At 40.4% G+C, this 18,483-nt stretch overlaps 2 protein-coding genes across 2 annotated transcripts; one reads left to right on the plus strand and one right to left on the minus strand.

Annotated features, from left to right (window-relative positions):
- Window positions 1-2,046: 2,046 nt before the first annotated feature.
- On the plus strand, window positions 2,047-9,983 carry grtp1a (growth hormone regulated TBC protein 1a). Its single transcript, XM_046390740.1, has 8 exons — window positions 2,047-2,756; window positions 4,492-4,643; window positions 4,730-4,888; window positions 6,153-6,277; window positions 8,068-8,164; window positions 8,344-8,516; window positions 9,514-9,699; window positions 9,829-9,983. The coding sequence occupies exons 1-8, from the start codon at window positions 2,683-2,685 to the stop codon at window positions 9,919-9,921; spliced, it is 1,059 nt and encodes a 352-aa protein (XP_046246696.1). The 5' UTR covers window positions 2,047-2,682; the 3' UTR covers window positions 9,922-9,983.
- A 734-nt stretch (window positions 9,984-10,717) lies between these two features.
- lamp1a (lysosomal associated membrane protein 1a) lies at window positions 10,718-17,273 on the minus strand. Its single transcript, XM_046390706.1, has 9 exons — window positions 16,857-17,273; window positions 14,053-14,159; window positions 13,724-13,943; window positions 13,417-13,578; window positions 13,111-13,319; window positions 12,871-12,996; window positions 12,711-12,777; window positions 12,453-12,620; window positions 10,718-11,836 (listed from the first exon to the last, which is right to left on the minus strand). Exons 1-9 carry the CDS (start codon window positions 16,909-16,911, stop codon window positions 11,697-11,699), a joined length of 1,254 nt encoding a protein of 417 aa, XP_046246662.1. The 5' UTR covers window positions 16,912-17,273; the 3' UTR covers window positions 10,718-11,696.
- Between the last annotated feature and the right edge of the window lie 1,210 nt (window positions 17,274-18,483).

Consider the following 18,483-nt stretch of genomic DNA (forward strand, 5'->3'; position numbering starts at 1 on the left):
TACTGTATTAGTGTTATTGAAAAAGTTTAGATCAACTTGTATGTCTATCAGGACATAATATTTGGTGAAATTATAAAAGAATGTTACCAAAATAACTTAATAACAGTTATAATGTTCTTTTTTCATTCCTTTAAGGGTCATTCTCACTGATAATAATAATAATGATAATTGTGTAATACTGTAGAGTATATTGTTATATAGTGAAACTGTGGCATATTCTGAAAAACTCATATCATTGCAACCCTGGTGACGATTGCCAGAAACAGATGCATACAGCAGTGCCAAACATGTTGATGGCTGGAAGCTCATCCTGTCGACAGATCCAACCCTGCCCACCAGCAGGATTACACTACTGCTCAAACATGAGTGTGCATTTGGACTTACTCCAGTATTTTTATTTATTTATTTATTTTTTTACAAGAGGATAAGAGATCGAGGCCTACAAAGTCCATCATCTGTCCACTCCAAGGCTTATCCTGATAGGCAGTGGTGATGGAGAGTGTAATGTTGTTATTGACTATCTATGTGTGTATGTAGGGCAAAAACGCTCAAATGAAATTTTAAGTAATTTGATTTAGGTCGGGCTGAAAGGGCTGGCAGGGTGAACGGGGCTTCAACAAATAGATGAATTTCTCAGTATCTGCGGTCCATTAAAGGCGACAACATGAAACACAATCATAAACAAACACCCACATACTGACTTATAATGGATAATTGTGGATTTGCTGTGTCACTGTTTGCCTGGACTGTTCGACAAATTATTCAGTTTATTGTCACCTAACTTAATATAATTGTATTTTTAATGACTTTCTCCATAAACCGTACTGTATATAAAAGTACCAAATGAAACAGAAGGCTTGTATAGTTTTTGAGTCAATGAAAGTGTCCTTTACTTAACGTCTTTGGCGTACAAGTTACACGAACAACATTTCTATCCCTATGCTCTGACTGGGTGACAACACTGAGACACAGTGTCTGAGTCTCTGCTCCAGATTCTCTCATTAGAACATAATCAAATTGAAATCTGGTGACTTCATGTAAGGTTTGCATCATTTCTGTACTCATCACCGTTTCCAGTAGCAAAGTTTTTCCACTCTCATTTGTGCAGGACAAGTCATTTCATTTCATTTTTTTTTTTTTTTAAATAATTATTTTAGGTCATTAAAAAAACACATGCATCAAACGTTTCCCTAAGAATGTGAATCTGTGCTGGGACAGAAAGTAAACTGATGAATTTGAGTTTATCCATTTATTTACATAAATGCTTATTAAATTTTTGTCTGCCTTATCTGTATACATCTAATAATGTGATGGTTGACTTTCAGGTACCCCAAATCATCCACACAACAAATGTATTTGAATCCCAGTATATTATAGAGAAGATTGGGCCATTGCTGGCCAACAAGACGATCAGGTTACCAGATGGCTGAATTTACCTGTGCTACGTGGCTGTGCTGGAAAGGGCGCGGCTACGTACCTTTTCTTGCTGCCTTTACGTGTTATCGGACATGCTAATGCCGCAAGTGTTACCAGCGGACCCTCGGAATTTTTTTGGATCTCGCAGTTGCCGATTTGACAGTTATGTTATTGGTTGTGTTTCAGTCAACAGTTGATGTTAAGTTAGTGTTATATGTTCGATGACAAATAAATGCTTGGCTATAGAGGCTTTCTGGAATTCCTGTTTTTGCAATTCAGAGTGCAAAACTAGTTTTGCTATATGGTTAAAAGAAATACGTGAATAAAAATGAGAAATATGAATTTTACTGAAAAATGTATTCAGGTCAGATTGTACTGAAATTGTAATACCATGACTTCTTAAAATTTTACCAGCTTTAACACTTCATGAAAAAGGCATGTTTATGTAAACTGATGTCTAGGTACTACTAAGAAGGTCTAACTGCAAAAAAACATTATGAGCGAAGCCAAAACTGAATCATGTCAAATCACAATTTGATGCACGTCTCCCCTCCTTCCGCTACTGCTCCTCGCCTCTAACCAAAGCGCCCTGAATGCAGCATAAATCACATTTAGCCATCCCATGAGAGCCCTGAAACAGCATGTTACGGGAATCACTTGAAAGCAGCAACACTCGGAGACCGACGTGTGTCCTGGGACAAACGTCACGAGTCCGAAATCTCCCACGAAGTAGTCCCGGACAAGAAGAGTGGAAGTGAGTTGAATTAGGATTAACGCCACATCGGGGAGCATTGACGTAGCCGTAATGTTCTGATGGTTTATTCGAGCTACCAGCTGCTTGTAGCCCGAGGAGGAGAAGGACTGGACCAGCAGCAGGTGCATGTGGATGGCGATAAAACTCGAGGCAAACTCCGCTGTGTCCACGCGGCTTGAAGACCGACGGATCAACAAGATACTTGAAGGATCAAACTAAAACGACTTCTTGGTGTGGTGGAGAAGCGAGTGTTTTTCGCGTGTTTTCCTCCTCGAGAACAGCATGTTAATCCAAGGAAAAGCAGCGTCTTGTCCCGTCTCTTCGCACGCAAACATGGAGAAAGTTAACAGTGAACGTTAACGCTAACTTGCCTCAACTCTTACCTCGACTTCAAAATTCGTGGTTGTCGTAAACTTTTTGTTTTGTTTCGTTTGGGAGAACCGCAACAAGGGGGACATATGCTGAGACTCTAGTAAGGGTTTTTGAGGATATCACTGGAGCAGAAAGAGGCAATGGAGAAGAAGAACAATACGACTAATCGGACCCGCTCGGTCGCCGACGGTAGAGCTAAAGACCGAGTGGACAGGTAACGTTAGCAAACGTAACGTTGAGTTTTGACCGTTACCTCAGCCCGCTTAAACCATTAAAAGCATCTTTTTTAGTTGTTATTGAGTAACTTTACGCTATTCTATAAGTAACATTAAATTCAGAAGCAGCTAACAACTTTGACGTTATTCCTACTAATTAACCTAACTTAACACCGTTATTCGAGTCGTTAGCTTTCAACTAACGGTTAACTGTACGAAACTCTTTCGGATAGACAGGTTATTCGTTTTTTGTTTTTTGTTTTTTTTTCCTCCCATAAAAAATAGCTGTCATGCGACATTTGTCGAGACAGTCACATTACTTGTGTCTCATGAATACATTGACTTGACGTGCATTTGAGTTTATTGATAATCTGGTTGAACGTTACAGATTAATACTCTTTGTAGGCGTTGTGCAGTGGTCTGCAGATGTTTATAGTTTATTCTCATTAGAAATTGGATAATCCTTTGTCACATCACATGATAGTTCAGATAAAACTTTAGATTTGCCAACATTTACAAACTTCAAACAAGGTCTTGCTTCAACGTTATGGTCATTTTGGGGGGCTTTTAGATGTAAAATTCTAAATTGCAACCTCCAAATTGACCATAAAGTTGATTTAACACCTCTGTAAAACAGTTTCTATAAAAACTTGAACGTTATGACCTTCATGAAAGTAGACTTCATTGCAGGACCGTTTTATTAGACTGCCTTAATTTTATCTTGCCTTTACTAAGACCCTTGCGACTGACAGCATTGGATTTGAGTGTGATTGCACTTGAAATAGTGAAATGTTTAGCCATTCTATCTATAGGTTGGTAAGTATAAGTATGTATAAGTATACTGTATGTTTTTTAATGAGAAAGGGCGATGTTGCACTGTTAAAACACATAGTGATACCTCCAACTAAACCTGAAATTAGGTGCCACGTTCAGAGACTCCACGCTGATATATCTACTGTTTGCTTTTACTTTTGTTTTGTCAATAAAGCCATTTTCCAGTGAGGAACATGATGTTTGCATAATGATACCTGTATTTTCACTTAGTATTTGCAGAGCCACACAAATTAATGCCTGGAAGGTGTGCGGTATATACAGTAGTTAGAAGGTTTCATGCAGTAAAGTATGTTGGGCTTGAACATGTTGAAAACATTGTAGTGGCCTGCCACATTGCTGGTTGGTGTGCATTTCTTCTTCAGGGGTGACTTTGCTCTTCTGAAAGGGTTAAGCTGCAGGGAGATTATCGTATTACCTAAGGCATTAGGTTGAGCCACCAACAACTTTTTAACCTATAGCCACATAGCAGATGCAGGTAATGTAGATACAGATTCTATACATGTGAAAAATGCAAAAAAAAACATTTTTTTTAAAAAAAGAACCATTAGTTGTTCCTTTATGTTGTAATGGCTTTATCCAATCTAATTATGGCTGAACACGATGCTGCCTAAGTGGCATGACAAGACAAATGCTAAAAACACTGGCAGGTAAATGGGGCTGGACTAACAAATGTCAAAAACAGTTTTTAGAGAAGAAACAATGAGGAATTTTATACATTAATTGGACATTTGTTTTCAATCTTGCATCATACTACACAGCCTGATTTTATTTAAATTAATTTGTTTTATTTGTATCTATGCTATAATTTGAATGCTTAGGAATTCTGATGACGTTTCTGGTATGCTGACTGAAAATATTGTTAACTTTGTTAGCTTTTCTAACTTTGTGCTTTTGACTCAGTGTGGATCCATATGGCTTTGAACGCTCTGAGGACTTTGATTATGAGTCTTATGAGGAGCTCATGTCTGAGTATCTAGTTGTGCTCACCCGACGATCCATCAAGTGGTCTAAGCTGCTGAAGGGAAAAAGCAAGGTGCAGAAGAATGTGAAATGTAAGTGTGAAAACCAAACACACCAGTATCCTTACAGAGTGAGGGCACGCCATAAAAACTAAATTTAAATGCCCCCTTTCCTTCAGTAAAACGCTATGTACGCAAGGGAATTCCCAATGAGCACCGGGCTCTGATCTGGATGGCAGCCAGTGGGGCGCAAGACCAGCTAGAGAAGAACCCAGGATACTACCAGTCCCTGCTTGGAGCCCAGCATGACTCCAAACTGGTGGAGACCATCTGCACAGGTCAGGCAGTTTCTTATTCATTATTGTGCTCAGTCAGTTATCTTTTAAAAGCCCTGACACACACTAAGCCAGCTTCATAGAACTAGCCCTAATAAAGTCAGTGTCTCACATCAGCTAAGCTCTAACCCATCACTGGGGGAAATAAATTTCTGATCCAGAGATCACTGTGAGCATATGAAGTGAATTAGCCAATTACATTTCATTTCATGTTGAAAAAAAATCTCGCTATGCTGTATGTTTTGTACACGGAAAAAGAATATTTGTAAAAAAAAAAAATTGCAGTTGGCACTGTCATGTTTTGCTTTGCACTGGTATTGTCATTATCGGGTGTTTTGCTCAAGAAACACAAAATGTTAGAAATGAAAGATAAATGAAAACTGCACTAAATGAGAAAAATAACAGAGGTCGTTTGAACTCCCGGTCAGACACTACTGTCTCACTGGCTGCCTCTGAGGCTGATTCAGTATGCTGATTTGGCTGAATGATTGCTGATTAATGCTGACTATAGCCAACTGTGACAGACACTGCAAAATGTGCAGGCAACAGTCGGCCACCCAGGGCACGGTGATGCCCAATAGTTCAATGTGACAGAGCCTTTACAGCTAGTGTTACACAATATTTTAATATAACATTGCAGAAGTTAGTGTTTAACCATGGCTGTTTTGAGTAAATGAGACCATTCTTCAACCAGACCAGCTCCTCTGTTGATGATTCCTATGTGAGATATTGGTTTGGCATCGAGACAGAAAATGCATTAAAAGAACAGTCTGGTTTGGTGGGGATGTGTTATCTAAGGTGCTGCTAAGAGGATAAGAAAAAAACCCACTTTCAGTAATAGAGCCATTAGTGTGAAGGCGTATTAGATGATAAAACACTGCATAGTTGTTTATTGTGATATGAAAAGGGTTTCGCATCTCTTGAAATTTATGGCAGCAGCAAAAATGCATTTGATTAGCCCATGAAGTACGTTTCTGGGTGATGTTGCACTGTATTGTCACAAAAGTGAGTGCTGCAGCGGTACTAAAGTCATTTCACCTCTGCATTACCTGTGGGTCCACAGTTTAGTATTTAATTACACTGTTCATGCAGTTCATATATGTGAGCTGGCTGTGAGTGTGCGGGGAACTAGTGAATTATTCAACAAACCAACACAACGTTTATTTAAAAACTGTTTCTAGCTGTAGCTGTTAAACTTTAGCTATTCAAGTTTGCATTCGGACATAATTCAGATATAAGGCTGAAACTTTTTCATTTTTTCTCTCAGACTTGAACAGGACATTTCCAGACAACGTCCAATTCCGCAAGACGTCCAACCCATGTCTCCAGAAAGCTCTGTACAATGTGCTATTGGCTTATGGTCACCACAACCCAGCTGTGGGCTACTGTCAGGTAATAATCCTCAAGACCCCACAACCTTCTTGCATGTGCAACAGAGATTCAAAGAACAGTGTAAGAATGTTTGTTATTTTTACAGACCTTGCAATATGATCTGGTGTTGGTAATATTTATCAAACAAAAAAAAAAAAAAGTATTCCATATTGTTTCATTGTTGTTTGTAGTATGATGTAATTGAAAGACAGACAATGGAGAAGAAGAACAAAAGACAGTGTAGACAGTGTGAATATGAGGGTAGGGAAACGTATACTGTAAGCATATCCAAAATCTGATTGGTCATCAGTCTGTGGAGTGTTTTTATTAAGCAATTATCCAGTACAAGGCATTTGTGTCTTAAGACTGTTTGTGTCAGTGTCAGATAAGTGTAGTCCTGCGTTAATCATTGACATTTGAAAGGCAAATTTCATTCACCAGAGCATATACAGCTTCATTTGCAAGTCAAACAGGCAGCAGGACTGTGTTCATGGTTACATCTCGTAAAAATACACTTAAAACCCCTCCATCTATAATCATCCTCGGGTAGTTTTTTTTCTTTATTTATGGGTGTATTCATGCCTGGTCGGTTCATTTGAAGCAGTTGTTTCATAACCAGGAGTGTTTTTCCCCGCAGATTGGTTTTGTTTGAATATACGTGAACTATGAAATCGCACTCAGCTGCTGGGAAAAAAACAGCCAGGCAGATATCGCCAAGGCTGTTGTTTCCAATCGAACCCCTGTTTGTGGTGTGAAAATAGATGGAGCAAATATATGTGATTTTGGCATGATATCAAAAGCGAAGCTACATAAGAATCTGTCCACAGAAGTCTGTTCAGGAAACAATGTTAGAACTGATCTGTGCAAGTCATGTAAATATTTTTGCAGGTCATTTGGTAGCCGTCGTTACTAAGGTTATCAAAAGTGTTGAAGTATTAATATTATGTCATTACCACATTTAAAACCACAAGAGATCCACATTTGTTAGTATCCAAACTACCAAAAAAAGATTTCCACTCAGATTTTCTCCCCACAGTGTGTTCAGTAACATGGTATTGTATCATACTTAAAAATTCTGGTATTGTGAAAACCTTGATGGTAACACACATGCACACCAGCACAGGTGTTCATTAAAATGTTAAAAGCCGTTTAAAGCGCCGTTCTTATATTCTATCGTATGTACTTTGTCGATTCATTTAAGTCCAATACGTTGTGAATGACAGCAATCCTGAAGTTATAAACCCTGAATCACTACTGTAAAAGATGCTTTGTCTTCATCCTGATGCTACCTGTTGCTTATTATTCATAACGTGCAGTCGATTTGTAGTCTATCAATACTGATAACCCTTTTAACCAGTTATTTCTTTGTGAGCTCTTTGTAACACCAAAGAGCTTAAACTCACACATCAGAAGCACTAAAGTGCTGCATAAACTTCTGTTAGCCATGGAATTTGATTTCCCTTGTGGGTCCTGATGATGAAGAATGACAATCTCCTAAACTGTCCAATCAACAAGTTACCTGTCAGTATGTAAAACCTCATGTTTACTCCTCTTGGTTGGTTTGTAAAAAGTCAGTATGAACAGGAACTGCACCAGAACTGATGTGCACTAATATCTAATTTTTTCTCTTGGTTTAGACCTAATGAACCGAACTACATTTGTGATGAAACCTTCTTTCATGTCCAGTGTACACTTACTGGTCTCTCTCTTTCGGTGCTTTATTAAAGAGCTCTACAGCCTCGAATGAAACCCGTTCAGGCAGGATTGCAGGATTCGTGTGTAACCTGAGCGCGTCTCTCTTTTGCCTTCAGGGGATGAACTTTGTTGCTGGGTTTCTACTTATTATCACAAAAGATGAAGAAAAATCATTTTGGCTGATGGAAGCACTACTCGGTAGAATTTTACCAGGTGTGTGTTTGTCTGTGTATGCATTCATTTGCTATTGTGATTGTCAATAATTGAGCTTAATTCTGACTGTGTTCCTTTTAAGCTGTTTGTCCAGTTTTTGTATTACCAGAATTGATTTGTTTACATCTGTTTGTTACTTAAAACTGACAATGGTTGCATGTGTGTGTTTGTGGTTACAGACTACTACAGTCCAGCTATGCTGGGGCTGAAGACGGACCAAGAGGTTTTAGGGGAACTGGTGAAAGTTAAAACCCCCAGAGTTTGGCAGACCATGATGGATCACAATGTCATGTGGACCTTGGTGGTTTCCCGGTGGTTCATCTGTCTCTACATTGATGTCTTACCAGTAGAGGTGGGAGGGTGGGGGGGGTCCAGTCATTGTCAATGCAATTTATATGTTTTACATTCTTTCTGGAGTCCAAATGTCTTTATTTGGAAGTTTAGGAAAGCTTGAAAGCATTCAGTACTTAATACAATTTAATATGAGACAGCAAAGTTATTCAAACTTTAATATTTTGCTGTTAAAATGTGCTTCTGCTCTGTCAGACAACAAAAGCTCTGTCAAAGCACACTTTTAGTGGATTTAGATATTATCCTTCCTTTTCTTTCAATTTGAAATAGCACCAGTAATACCAAGAACAACCAAGTTGTTAACTCCCTCTGTTGGCTTGCAGGGAGGCGTGGACTGCAGTGTTTGTTCAGTAGGAGGGTGTAGCACTTGCAGATGTTCATGCTATTCCCGCTTGATTTCACCCCCCTCCTACAGGCACCCTGACCTACCAACAAGGACAGGATTCCTCATTAATTTTCCATCTCAAGACTGATTCTGCAGCATCCTTATTTTTGTCTGCTCCACTTGAGAACAGCACCTAAAGATAAATTTTTTTTTAAGGCAACTGCTGTGGTGCAGTGTAGGAAAAGGAAGGCCATATGGAAAGTAAAAAGCTATTTAATTACATTGAAGTTGTACTATGATAATTACCAATCATATTGTTTTTCCTTTCCCGCTACCTTTACAATGCAAAAAGAACTGCTCATGTACATTGTTCAGTGTTCATGATGTTTTTTTTGGTCAATTTCCCAGTTGGGCAAAAGGGTTGGGAAGTTTTTAAGTTGAATTCTTTGCCCATATAGGCAAGTGGTTAAAAAAGAATTAATGACCAAGGGTATGTATTTATGTATGCATTTTGTGTAGTTTCCTTACACTATGTGGTGGCAGTGGGTATGACTTTTCATACGACGCACTACGACTGAGTTTCTAATGCTGCAAGTTAAAGTTCATATTGTGCATCATTATGCGTGTTTGCTTGTGGAGTTTACTTCTTGTTCTACTTGTTGTTTTTCTGCAGACTGTTCTGAGGATTTGGGATTGCCTGTTCTACGAGGGCTCCAAAATCCTGTTCCGTGTAGCTCTGACGCTGATCCACCACAACGAGGCTCTGCTTCAACAAGCCCAATCACTGCCAGACGTCTGCCAAAACTTCAAGCAGATCACCCACGGACCATTTGTCGACGAATGCCACACTTTCATGCAGGTAAAAGAGAAGCAAGGCATCCTAAGATTAAGACCTTCCACTGGAAGAAAGCCCAGGAAGTATAAAACAAACATCCTTCTAATTTGCTTTCTTTAATCCTATAATCCTGGTGTTTCTTACCTTTCCTAGAAAATCTTCACGGAACCAGGAAGTCTGTCCACTTCAACCTTGACTAAGCTGCGCGCGATGTGTCGATCTCGCATCATTGCAGAAGAATCCTGAACCAAATTCCACTACCTGTAGCTTAAACTCAATACACATTCCACCGGGATGCGATCCCCACAGCGTGTTTGCACCTTCTTTTTTTCTTTTTTAGTGACTTTTACATACTGTGTTATTTTGAGATCATACAGCCCAAGTGTAAATGTACACTTAAATGAGAATATTCATAGCAAAGAGCTGTATGAGCTGGTGATTCCATTTTCAATTAACATGTAGTTTTTCTTGATAAATGTGGAATTATGCACTTTAATGCAGAAAGTCAGACACTGTAGAGAAAATAAAATCTTGGCAGCAGATGGCCAGATCAGATAAATTGTGAGTTGCACACTGTAAGCACAGCCAAGAGGAACCCGTTTACTGTATTTCACAGTGACATGTTATACTACCTGCTGTGGTTATCAAATGTGAATCAGATACCGATATTCATTTCAAAATCCAATTCATATAATTACTGTTTGTTTTCAGGTTCCAAAGAAATGTCGGAGTTCCTGACCCCAGTCATTATTTCAAGTGCACTATTAGGAAATTACCTAAGTACAATAGAAAGGGCTGCTTTCATCTATCAAACACGTGTCCAGTTTGTTCTGTGTTTCAGCTTTGTGGCACTTCAAACTCTCATTGTAGTGATAACACATTTTGTTGCGTTGGACCAAAATAACCTTGGCATTGATCCCAGCTATTCTGTGTAGTGCACACCCCAACAGCTCAGAGTAAACAGAAACACACAAAAGATGAAACAAAAGATAAAGCTACTGTTGCATGAAACACATGCACAAATGAAAAACTAAGTCAGTGCTGGACTTTAAAGATTTTTATTTAACTTTAAGTAAGATGCATGATAGAGAATGAGATCAAACCATTTTCTATAAAAATAAAAGTTCAAATTACTACAATTCATATCAACATTTCTTTGGGGGGGGGCAATAATAGAAAATTAACCCATGCGCCTGTTCACTGGCAATGTTGAATGCATTTTAGTATTGCAGCGCAGCAATATGGCTGGACCGACTCACTGATTACACAAAGCAGCAGATTCCTGTTTTTACCATCACAATTACCAGACTCTGTTTAATTAGTTTGATTAAACTGTGCCTTACTACACTATTGGATCAGTTCTGGTTTTTCCTCCAACATAGAAACATATGATTGGAAAAGATGAACAAGAAGCTTTCCCTTTTCTTAGAGTCACTGGGATTATTTTATGTTCAAAGAATTGTGTAACTTGAAATGTATTTACATGTACAGGCATCTTTTTTTCTTTTCTGTTTTTAAACTTTTAACCAACAGTGGACAAGCCATTGGAACTTCATCTTTTTTTTCCTACATTTCATTTGGCTCTCCCTCTGCATCCTTAATTGCATGGGATATTAAATAATTACAAAGCTAAAAACAACAAACAGCAGTTCAAGCAAAATTTTTCAACTAATTCTTAGAACATAGTGAAGCAGGAATGAACAGAAAGGTGAACTTGCAACAGCAAATTCAAACTGCCTCCCTCGACTCTCGTGAAGTCCCATCTGGCTTCATCAAGATGCACACCATCCAAAGTTAGCAAGTCTTTGGCTTCTCATTGACATCTCACAGAGAAAGTGAAAGGAGAATAAAATATCCAATAGGTCACATGGGATAGGCCAAAACATGCACCCTTCAAAGAATAACAACTGCTTCCACTCACTCATGCTCGTGTCCACAGTCTTTTTACTTGCTCACTCACACACTCGGGTTCATCTTTCCATCATTCAGTCTGTCAGGTTTAAGTTAAATGAAGAATCCATTCAGATGGTCTGGTATCCAGCATGGTTCCTCTTTCTGCCTATTAGATATGCAATGAGGACAATCAACACCAGGCCGGCAAGAGCTGCTCCGACAACAATGGGGATGAGCATCTGGTCTTTGTCCATCTGACACTCCTCCGCTGGAGACAAGAAGAAAAGTAGGAAGAGCAGAACACACTTGAAGTTGTATTTCAGAATTTTGGACCTAGAAATGTGTCATTTCTGGGCAAAAAAAACCCCAGTACCTCTTTAAGGGCAGCCTGATTATGGCTGTCCACTTTTAGCATTTAGCGGTTAAATGCCCTGTTGAAACACAGCTTGAACTGAGGGATTACCGACTCTGATCCTTACCTTGTTAATGAAAAACTGAACGTTTCAAAGAAAAAGTTTGACATTTTTGGAAACATGCTTCACTTTCTTGCCGTGAATTAGATGAGAAAATTCATACCACTCTCTTGTCTGCTGGACATAAAGTTAGAGTCAACAGGGTGCTGGCTTAGCTTAGCATAGAAACTTAAAGCAGGGGGAAACAGCTGGTCCAGCTTTCTCAACAAATGGGGCCTATGAGCCCCTCTAAACCCTCCTTTTAAAACAAAGTATGTCGTTTAACCTGCATCCACAAAAGTGGGGAAAAAAGTTAAATACAATAACTATTATCTCCCGGTCCAAGAAAGTGTATTTGTCAGTACTGCTTATTCCTTCTACATCATTGCTATCAACATTAAGATCAGAGCACAACTTAGGATAAACCTGTACCTGTAGCAAACTGGCTGGTGGTGACGCCAAAGGGTTGGACCTGCAGTCTGAATGTGTTGAGAGAGAAGGCTGGCACCACAGCCAGGATTTGCTCTGCACTGCACTTGTAGGAGTGGCCAAGTGTACTCCGCAGGTAGTCGAGGCTGGTGTTACTGGCTGAGAGGGGGGCTGTGGAGAGACGTGGGTCAGTAATTCTCTGAATGAAGTGAATCAGAGCCGAGAAAGAAAGAAGTATGTTGCTTGTGACAAAGGACATACCAGTCATATCAGACCAGTTGGCAAGCAGAGTTATCGCACTGAGGTGGTACTTGTTGCCCGTGGAGTTCTGTGGACAGGAGGAGACTGACTGACTAAAACAACCCCGCAACAACAAACTGATGATGTAGCCGAATTCACAAACCAGGAAGGACAATCTTACCAGAGCGAAGGTGAAGCTGAGCGTGGTGGTTCGCTCCTGTGTCAAAATCAAGCTAGCACTGCTGGCTTCACATGATCCTGATGAACTTGTCAGATTGGGATTCAGGTTTACTAATGCTTGGACAGTCTAGAAAAGTAAACAAAGATACATTTGGTTTATTTGAAGTCTATAAGACAGAATGGACTGAAACTTATCTATATTTTACTCTGACTTGTTCTTGCTTATAAAGCTATTTGTCACCTTATTCTGAGACTGAGAAAAATACGAGACATTGAGCTGCAGTCCCATTTGGGCCAAGAGACACACTGTGCCATTGCTGTTGTTTACAGAGTAGATGCCCCGTTCAGGTGATCCTGGAGGGGTCGGTGCTGGAGGTACAGTTGTTGTTGCAGATGTGGCAGTGGTGGGTGGAGCTGTGGTACTGGCCTGATCTGCCATACATACACTTTCTGTGGCAAGAGAAATGATGAAGAAATATGCAATCAGCAAATCAAGTGACGTGGACACCCACCGGCTCGCAAACAAATACACAATCAAGAATTGTACCTCTTGGACTGAGGTCATTTTCTGGCATGTACGCCTCCAGCCTCATATTTGAAAAAGTGACATTTGCTCCACCAAGTGGAAAAGTGGTGGGGCTTAAGCAGCAGTAGGTGGTGTTGACTGTTGCCCAGATCCCAACTGAAGATGACACCACAGTGACCACATCTAGAGAAAAGACAAACATACAAAAAAAATGTTATATAATATACTTACTTTATATATTTACATCTAATGTAAATGTTCTTGTCCACATAAATGCCACATGCATTTAATCACAATCAAGCCAGACAGTTTTGTTCTTTAATCTCACCGGAGCTGTTGGACCCGGGGAAGACTGACGTGTCGCTGAGGTTGTACTGCAGTGTCAGGTTAGCCACACTGTATAGACTCCCATTGGTTGAAAAGCTCAGCCCCAGCGCATGGCCAGGTCCGAATGTCGCCACCAGCCACGGTGAGCTGCCGTCTGTCCCACACGAGCTGCTGCCTGCGTCAACTGTGGCAGAATCAGGCAGAGAGACCGGCACGGTCCTCTGTGGACAGACAAAAGACACAGCTGGTGTTCACAAACAGGTACAGTCAGTTAAATCATCTCAATGCTTTCAGGTGTGGAATCCAGAATATTGTTGTTAATGCACCTACCGTGCTGTTGGAGGTGTTGTATGTGATGGAGAATGATGCAAAGAGCTCAGTCTTAATGCAGGTGGAGTTTCCCTCTTTCACCTCGAGACTAACAGCCTGAATGCAACCTGAGGTGGACAACAAAATGAGCAGGGAGACCAAACACTGAAATAATACAGACAAACCTTTCGATAAAAGCAGACACCTTAAAAACAAAATCAATCGCCCTGTAAATACACCTGAAAAACACCAATCTGTCCTATTGTGGACAAACACATAACTACTGAGTGTTCATTTGTGTGTGTCATAAGTCACAACACTAAAAACACCCCACAGTAATTAACAAATTATTCATGAGTTAGACTGCCAGTACAGTTTTGATGAATACACTGGGCTTTACAGATACTGGAATACACACACTTTTGTAGTCATGGTGTGCATGACTCAAAGTCTTTCATTATCTGGGTCTTTGGGTTTTTATTTGATTTTCCTGGTAAGATGAAAATTTCAAAATGGGTACAAATGATAACAGTGATGATTAAAACATAAACAGTGTCATGTCATACATACAGACTGAATCAGTTCACATGAGCCACCACCAGAGGTCTGCAGACAGCTGAAAGTGACTGACCAAGACCAAAATCCCCCTCTGGCTCTCTCCTGGCAGATGTATTAAAGGTGTGTGTCCACTCCAGACTTGTAACAGGTGTAACTGTACATCTCCAGAACAGTGGAGTCAGGGACCCTATTTGTTAGTTATATTAAGTGTGGCTTCCTATGAACAGAATTACCAAGTAGCATTCAATAACTCAGCCAGCCTGGCAACTTCCACACTAGCATTGTAGGCTATTAATACATTGATGCCCAGGAAACTGCAAACTCACTGTTGCGTGTCTATGCGAGAGTGATGGGAGCTGTAATTCTCAAACATAGTGGCTATTGAAGACTCATGTACTTATCATCCCCACAACTGACATCCTTAAAAAAAGGAAAAAAAAACCCAACTTTCTCAACCCGTAATAATGTGTTAACGCAATACAGGAGTTTCACCATTTGTTTCAGACTTCCCAGAATGTCTACAAAGAAGTGGAGGCAATGTGGCTCAAATGTGACCATTGTATGACTGTGACTCTTCCTCTTTGCTTAACTCTCCAACAGCACGATTTCTTATTTACTGTACTGCAGATTGTATTTTATTTCTTTTTCTTTCCTGTTTGTTCAGACTTAAGTGATAAAGGACTGTGAGCCCAACTAAATATTACTCATCAGGCCGACAATGCTGGCAGGTCCCACTGCTAACACTGTACAGCTAAGAAGGATTTGTGAAATTGAAAAGATGCTCCAAGATGCATAGCTGAGAGAAACATTGATTTTGCATTTAGTTTGTGGGCGTTGTTAGCTGCCCACCATGCCACTGCTACTAATTTCATAACTCACTTATTACACAGCCAACTGACTGAGCACTTTCATATTCTGCTCACTTCCCTCCCCTCTTTTCCATTCATCTTAAGCTTTCTCGATTAATATAATCTACTGATCCTAATGGAAATGGTGAGTCGGTTGCTTTCAGTCACACACACATACACACTTCCTCCCCCTGCTACCTTGCTGAAACTTGACCCCAATGTCACCCTGTAAACATCAAGCAGAAGGTTTACACAACACTGTTATCTGATCCTGAGGTAAAAGGGGCCATGTGTACCAAGCGTCAAGCTGCAGACATCAGCACAGACAGACAGTCAGCGTGGAGAGAATATCAAAACAGAAAGGAATCGCTGTGTCTGTGAGGAAATGTCAGTGCTGAAGGACTTAAACCCTAAGGTCACCAGGGGTCCTGAGCAGAAGTCCTGGACAGAAACTGAACATCGACTTAGTTATCACTTAAACAGAACTACAGTACTGATGAGCATTCAGCAGTAAAAACAAAACAAAAACACACAAACAAAAAAACATGCATCAGCTACATCTGTAATGACCTATTTTCCTGCGTCAGCAGCCAGTTGTCTCTGTGTGTCTGTGTGTGTGCAGGGCTATTAAACTGGTCATAAACCAACACTGTCACTTGGCCCCTAATGTGCTGTGTGCAACAAAGCCATCATGGCTGTCACGTGAAGCTCTCAAATGACACAACAACAAAGCCAATCTGCTGGTCCACAACATTAACAAAAACCTGGGCATTACATCAGAACAGAATCCAATAAAGTCCAGGGATTTCCAGTTTTCTAAGTTCAAAGTCTAAGTGAAACTTTGAGAGGCTGTGGGTCCAACAGCACTGGAGGAGCTACACCTCAGTTAAACCAGCAGGTCCCCTTTTTACATTACGTCAAGTCATGAATGAATATATAAAATTGAACCTAATTTCTACATCCTACGCAGGTGATTCGAGATGCGAAGCCTCACCTCGCCCAACACTTAACCTGCCTAACTACGTGTAATTTGTATGTAGCTATGAGCAACACCGAAGTACACAAATATGACTACAGACCTGTATTTAGACAACAACTGGCTGCAACTAACGAGTATTTTCATCGTCACATATTAGCCAATGTGCTGACTGGTCTATAAAATGTCAAAGTGACTTTGGTCATGGTGAATTTTTCTTTTCAAGTCTCGACCAGCAGTTCACACCCAGTTATTAAACTTAGTATTAAGAAAGACAATAAAAAGAGCAAAAATATTCACAGTTTGGCTTGACAGTTACTTGTATTATCTAAAGCAGGAAACACCTGAACGTAACACCGACTAACTTACGATCGATTCCTTAACGCAGTTCAACGTTAGCGGCACGACGGAGATGAGCGGCTTAAAACCGCAAAAACACTCACCTAAAACTGCACACCAGGCAACGATGACAGCGGCCAAAGCGTGAGAGAGTTTCATCTTTCGAGAGAGATCACACCACCAGAGCAGAATTTACTTTTCTTGTATCCCAGCAGAGCACAGAGAAAAGCCCGGAGAGGTGGTGTTGCGACGCCCTACAGGCGCAGGTGGGTCTTCACGGCGCACTGCGAACTGCACTTGATTTCACGCACAGTTAGCTACTAAATCTGAGGTGTCGCTCTCGTCCCTGCTGTTGTTGTTGGCGCTTGCGCTGTCTGGTAATTAGAGAAAAGGGTTCTTTAGTGGTTGTTAAAGTAAGGCCTGCTGGTGGAAACCAACACCAAGCGCGGTTAAATGTCGGGCACCGCCGCACACTGAAGACCGTATCTCGTCATGTGAACTGGTAGCATTTGAAGCTAACGTTACACGGTCACGTGAGGACCCCCCCCTCCTATTTTTCCCTTCACGAGGGCTGAGCTCTGTTCAATGCAATACTTAGCTCTCCTCTGCTCCATATTACAAAAAAAAAAAAAAAATGGCACAAATGTCCACAGAAGAAGAGACAACAGTTTAGCATTAGAGGGGTGTTTGCTGATAAATATATGACTCATGACAGACTTATATAACAGCACGTAATATGTCGGGTAGGTGATACCAACAAGAGACACTCGGTGAGAAAAATAGTGCGCTTCCAGGAATGATTTTAACAATGAAATTACTCACTTTTCGGGGAACAACACCAGTGACATATTTCAAAGCTAATTAATCAGTTAAGTCAGTAATAAAGATGCCATGAGCGGCGGGGAAGACAAATACCTTCTTGTTTTAAATCTATTTTTCCCCCTTTCACCCAACTTACTAATAAGTATATGTACAATTCTAAATATACGAGTTATTAGCTAGTATAATAGTGACCACGGTGGGCTGAATTTTAAAACATCCATGAAACGATTTAAATACAAGGCAGATTTATATGGTGATAGTTACATGAAACGTAACGATGTGGACCGCTGCATGTAGGTTGCTATACGGGAAGGCAGCATGTGACGTCTATGCGCGCGCGCACACACACACACACACACACACACGCCCTATCCTATGCTGTGCGGCCTGCAAAGTGCATGTGTTGTGGGAAGTCAGCTGACACCTTCATCACTTCACGAGTGTGTGCAAAAGCCCAGAAGGAACGCAGACGCTGTTTTAATGCTGCTGTCCCAAGACTTATCAGGACTCTGCCACATTCTCCCTGCAGAGTCCAACCACGTACTTTTTACACAGAAGACATGAGCAGTTTTCTCGTCTGAAATGTCAGATCTGTTTCTTAACCGTACAAATGATGTACACTCCCTGCTGTGATAATTAAAGTGTCAAGAAACACCCTTTTCATTTTCAGCTTCATTATGGTGACAGGCTAATTTCTGTCAAAGCGATGACTCACTATTTTTGGAAAATACATGAGTGCCTTTAAATCAAGTGTATGGAAAGAGAGCACACAGGGTACTACAGTGTTTTGATGTTTAAACCGCACATTGCTACATAAAGAAACTGCTGTTATCGCACTTTCATTATCTTGTTTCATTTTTTGAAATCGGGTTAGAGGTTGGAGTTACACTGTCAGCACAAAGAGCTACT

Source organism: Scatophagus argus, chromosome 1 (genome assembly GCF_020382885.2).
Source record: "Scatophagus argus isolate fScaArg1 chromosome 1, fScaArg1.pri, whole genome shotgun sequence".
NCBI lineage: Eukaryota > Metazoa > Chordata > Actinopteri > Scatophagidae > Scatophagus > Scatophagus argus.